The sequence below is a fragment of the Hibiscus syriacus genome, unplaced genomic scaffold (genome assembly GCF_006381635.1).
Source record: "Hibiscus syriacus cultivar Baekdansim isolate YM2019G1 unplaced genomic scaffold, ASM638163v2 tig00111584_pilon, whole genome shotgun sequence".
Classification (NCBI taxonomy): Eukaryota; Viridiplantae; Streptophyta; class Magnoliopsida; order Malvales; family Malvaceae; genus Hibiscus; species Hibiscus syriacus.
This window is the reverse complement of record NW_024063127.1, coordinates 158,244-164,191: the sequence shown is the minus strand read 5'-3', so window position 1 is coordinate 164,191 and position 5,948 is coordinate 158,244. Positions and strand designations below refer to the sequence as shown.

The 5,948-nt window shown below is 34.4% G+C and overlaps 1 protein-coding gene across 1 annotated transcript; it reads left to right on the top strand.

The window, feature by feature from the left end:
- Positions 1–926: 926 nt before the first annotated feature.
- LOC120165629 (trans-cinnamate:CoA ligase, peroxisomal-like) lies at positions 927–2,837 on the top strand. Its single transcript, XM_039175105.1, has 2 exons — positions 927–1,170; positions 1,268–2,837. Exons 1-2 carry the CDS (start codon positions 973–975, stop codon positions 2,825–2,827), a joined length of 1,758 nt encoding a protein of 585 aa, XP_039031036.1. The 5' UTR covers positions 927–972; the 3' UTR covers positions 2,828–2,837.
- The last annotated feature ends 3,111 nt before the right edge of the window (positions 2,838–5,948 follow it).

Below are 5,948 nucleotides of genomic sequence, written 5' to 3'. Positions count from 1 at the left end.
CAATGATGTCAATAAAGTTATGACTCAATGACTATATATGTGAAACTTTGATTTAGAATCAACTATATACATAAGACTCTAGTAAATACAATTACTTTATATATTTAATTAATATACTTTTAAAGTATACCAAATCACTTAATTATGTTTAAATGATCGTTGTGATCTTTTAACTTTCAAAAATAACAAAATGATCATTAAATTGTATTGAGCTATTATAAAATTGATATTAAATAAATTATTTTTTATAATTATTATAATATCGTAATAGTCATTTTATAATAGTTTAATAAATTTAATAATTATTTTTTAAAAGTTCAACGAACAAATAGTAATTTAAACATAACTTAATAATCTTTGATATACTTCACCTTTTTCATTTAAAACCTTTTCGATATTTATTAATTATATTAAATATTGATTATATTTGAGACTTCGATATTTATCTTAAAAATATAATACCTCTCTATTTAATAAAAAAAAATTATATCCGAATTAAAGTACAAGACAAAATGAAGACGGGCATTAGCTTTGGTGGTGAATTGAAGCAGCCCCACATGCAAGACAAGCGAATATCCAATTCCAATTCAAATTGAAAAGAAAAGGAAAATAACAAAGTGGATGTGACATGCCACAGTGCATCCCCTGTGTCCCTATGTGAACATCCATAGGGTAGTTCTGGTCAACTCAACAATCCTTATATCCAACGTCCATACAGTACAATTATTTCACATATTTCGTTGCGATTTCCCCATCAATTTACACCCTTTTTTATTTTAATTATTTTTTAATATTTTTTCTTACACCATAAACAATGCGTCTCTTGCCCCCACTTCACCCCCTATATATTCATTTCTCTTCTCTTCTCCTAATCACCCAGGAATTCAATCCTTCTCTTCTCCTCTTCTCTCATCCTGTCTATCGGTGCTTTCGTTTCCGTCAAGAAAAACTTTCATTTTGTTCGAAATTTCAATGGACCGACTCTCGAAATGCAACTCGAATTATGTACCACTTACCCCTTTGACGTTCCTCAAGAGGGCTAGTAAATCTTATGCTAATCGTACCTCGATCATCTACGAGAACATTCGGTTCACTTGGCATCAGACCTACGAGCGTTGTTGTCGTCTTGCTTCGTCTCTACGATCTCTTAACATACTCAAGAATCAAGTTGTAAGTTTCATTTCAGTTGTTTGTTTATAGTTTATGTATGTAAAGTAGTGTTTTCATTTCGTTTATGTTTTTTATTTTTATATAAATGTTTTTATAGGTGTCTGTGTTGGCTCCTAATGTTCCAGCCATGTACGAGATGCATTTTGCTGTCCCCATGGCAGGGGCGGTTCTCAACACCATCAATACTAGGCTCGATGCTAAGAACATCGCCACGATTCTTAGTCACTCTGAGGCGAAGGTCTTCTTCGTCGACTATCAATATCTGCAGTTGGCTAGTGAGGCGCTTCGGATGTTGATGGATGAGTCGACACAAAAAGGTCAATCATGGAGCATGCCACTTGTGATTGTCATTGATGATATAGACTCTCCCACTGGTGTTCGGCTAGGGGAGTTGGAGTATGAGGAGTTGATCCACAATGGGAATCCGAGATTCGTCCCGATTGAAGTCGCTGATGAGTGGGATCCGATTGCATTAAATTACACGTCGGGAACTACATCGGAACCAAAAGGGGTTGTTTACAGTCACCGGGGTGCGTATTTGAGCACTTTAAGCTTGATTTTAGGGTGGGAAATGGGGAACGAGCCAGTGTATCTTTGGTCGCTCCCCATGTTCCATTGTAATGGTTGGACCTTCACCTGGGGCATCGCGGCCCGCGGTGGAACCAACGTATGCATACGCAATACCTCTGCGTACGACATGTACCGAAGCATAGTAACTCATAACGTGACCCACATGTGCTGTGCGCCCATCGTGTTCAACATCCTCCTCGAAGCGAAACCCGACGAGCGTCGCGAGATTACCTCCACCGTCCAAGTCCTCACCGGTGGAGCACCACCTCCGGCTTCATTGCTAGAGAAGATGGAACTTCTCGGATTCCACATAACACATGCTTACGGTATGACGGAAGCCACCGGGCCGGCGTTAGTCTGCGAGTGGCAAGCCAAATGGAACCATTTGTCAAACGAACGTAAAGCGAAACTCAAAGCACGACAAGGGATCAGCGTACTGACGCTGGAAGATGTGGACGTGAAGAACATGGAAACCATGGCGAGTGTCCCGCACGACGGCAAAACAGTAGGCGAAATCGTTTTGCGTGGGAGCAGCATAATGAAAGGGTATCTCAAAGACGAAGAGGCAACCTCCAATGCCTTCAAACACGGCTGGTTCTTCACCGGAGATGTGGGAGTTATACACCCCGACGGATACCTCGAAATAAAGGACCGATCAAAGGATGTCATCATCTCCGGTGGCGAAAACATAAGCAGCGTCGAACTCGAATCGATTCTCTACAAACACCCCAGAGTTCTCGAGGCCGCCGTCGTCGCAATGCCGCACCCACGGTGGGGGGAGAGCCCTTGCGCTTTCGTCTCCGTCCGAGAGAACGAGAGCGGACAAACGGAGGATGTTAAGGAAATGGATATCATAAATTACTGCCGGAAAAACCTGCCGCATTTCATGGTGCCGAAGAAGGTGAAGTTTCTGTCACAATTGCCAAAGACTTCAACTGGGAAAATACAGAAATTTCAGCTGAGGGCTTTGGCCAAAAGTTTCCAAGTCACAGAAAAGAAGAAGACGCAAGTCAATAATGAAATTCCACAATACAATGGGCATGGGGAGCCTCGACATGAACAGATTCTGGCATTGTCACGCCTTTGAAAGTCAAAATTATTACTTGCATTTGAAGCTGTTCTTGGAATAAACTAGTGTATGTGTATAGAGATGTCCACTCCTTTTATTTTTATTTATCTTTCCCTCTGCTTTTCGACCTGCAGGCTGCTTGTGAATCAACAGTGCTGCTTGATTGTTGTTTTAAATTATTTAATGTTATATTATATTGATGATGTTCCTTTAATTTTCAAATTTTAATGAAAAAATGTTAGCGAATTTATTGAGTGATATGATCGAGCAGTTATATCTCTACTATATGAATACAATTTTTCTTTTTTGATTAATATGGTGTTAGTATGAAGTAGTTTATATTTAAAATAAACTAAATCAATATTATCTTATAATCACTCTAAATAATTTAAGGGAATTCTCTTTGGATTTGATTTTGTTTTTCTTGAAATACAATTAGGGTAAAGTACACAAATGGTCCATCTTCTATAGGGTAATGCTTTGTTGAGTCCTCCGACTATTAAAAGTTATAAAATTATCTCTCGATTATAGAGCACTATTTTGTTAAGTCTCCGGACTATTAGAAGTTACAAAATAGTCACTCGACCATCATATGTTCAAAACTCATCATTTCCCGTTTAAACAAATTTATAACAGTTTGAGTTGGATGTTAACATGTTGATTGAGATATGATAAAATCATATTTTAATAATGTCTACTGACACTGCTGTCACTTTCAAACACTGGCTCGACGGTATAATCTTTCAAGCATTGGCTTGGCAGTATAATATAAACGGAGAGTTGATCCATAAAATAAAGCTCAAACGATTATGAAATCAAATTTTATCATATCTCAATCAACAGGTTAATGTCTAGCTCAAACAACTTCCAAATTTTTAATAAAAAGATATGAGTTTAAAACATAAAAATAGTCGGGTGATCATTTTGTAACTTTTAATAGTCGGAAGACTCAACAAAACAACGCCCTATAATTGATGAACCATTTTATAATATTTAATAATCAAGAGACTCGATAAAATAGTACCTATAATTGAAAGAATATTTATGTACTTTATTGATACAATTAATACAACCATCATAAAATAAAAATCATATCTAGTCATGTCATGATCGAGCTACATAAAAAAGGTATGTAGGAATAGTTAAATATATGAATACGATAGATTTTAATTTAACTTAATTTTATAAGATTAGAGTTCTTTTCAATCGAGATGATCAATTTTAGGGGGGAAAAACTCGACTTAAGATAATAATTATAATATTTTTCTTTATAAATATGAGATAATTACTATAATATTATTTTTTTATTAATTTTTCAATTATTTTTACCTTAATAAAAAATTACTTTATGATACATGCACGACACGTCACAGAACAAAAGAAGATGGACTGACTCTTCCACTTGGTCTAATCACAAGGACCAAGTCTAAACTTCAAAAGACAAGCTTCAAGTTACGGTTCAAGCCTTCGTTAGCGAGGGACTTCATGCTCACATGAATATTGAATAATTCAATGAAGGAAATTCATTACTCATTCCTACTCATCTACTTGGATCTCAACAACTCAAGTTGAAACAACTTCATGATCAATTAATGACACAAACAGAGACAATATTAAAAATATCTTTAAAATCCCTTAAAAGATCAATTTCTAAATATTACAAATTTTTAATAATTTATTGATTATTTGTAATATAATTTAAATGTGTTATCTTTTAGAATTAGATTGATTATTTTATTAGGAATTAAGATCAAGTTAAAACATTATTCCTAGTTTATTATTATTTTATTAAGAATTAGAATAGACTCGAAACATTATCTTTTATTCATTAGTCATGTTACAACAAGGATTCTCTCACCATTATAAATACATCTTTTCTTGAATATAATACAACGATTGTTTATTTTCGCAAGTGCTAATTGCCTTGCCTTCGAAGCATTTTTCATCATTAAGTTCTTTCATGTTCTTCGTGAGGGAGATCTTCATACTCAGGTTTTCTTTCTCATTGCGATTAGGAGGGCTAGTTAAAGCCAATTATCGAGTTTAACTAGTCAATTGCGGCTAAGAGGGTTCGTAGGACAATTATCTATTAATCATCATCATCATTATCATCATCATCGAATCACCATTATCGCCCACACCAATAAAACCCCAACTTAACTAAGTTATTCCTATCATTATTATTATTATTATTATTATTATTATTATTATTATTATTATTATTTTCTCTTATCTTTATTTTCTCTTTATTGTTTCAATCTTATTCTTCTTATTCAATTTCCAATAAACCCTAAAAACCTTAATTGCAATTACCCCTCCATCTCTTTCCCCTTCATTCTTTGATAGAGTCTAGATCTTTCTAAGTTTAATTCTTTAACGACGAGCAACGTTCATAACTCAGCTACCATTTTTTATTATTTTAGATACCATTAATTTTAAGTGTTAATTCGTTTATACTCTATGACACTGAACTTTGACTTCTTCGTCAATTATTTCATTTTGTGATTTAACCACCAATGACACAACCACATGACTAAGCTCAAGCTTAGGGTCGAGTTGAATGTCAGTTTGAGGGCCAAGGTAAACCGATTTATATGCAATAATGCCTCAAGATTTGAGTTACGTGATGATAGCGTCTTAATATTTTATTAGTTTATTTTCTTAAAATTTTATAAATTCGTCTCATAACATAAAATTTTATGTTCGTCCATAGTTGTAGCACTAATAGTATCAACAAGTGCATATGTATACATCTCGAAGAACACGTGGCAAGGCAACTAGGGATAAGAATTCGATTGAGTTGAGTAAGTTTTTTTAAGTTATTCAAGTTGATGACAATGACGAGTTCTATTTTATAACTCAAACTTTATTTGAAATTTTTTCAAGTCGAGTTTATGAAATTCAAGTCGTATTATTAGAGTTTCAATTTAAATTTTGTTGAATTATGTTTCGATATAACAAATTTAAAGGCAAAATGTTTTTGGACTTGAATTGAATTTATTCAAAGTTTTTAAAAGGTTTCAAAAATAATTCAAAGTCCATTAAATTCAGATTTAGAGCAAAAATGCTAAAGGGTGTCAAAGTACATCCATGCACCAGCCACTAGTGCATCAATGCACCATGTAGTGCATCCATGCAC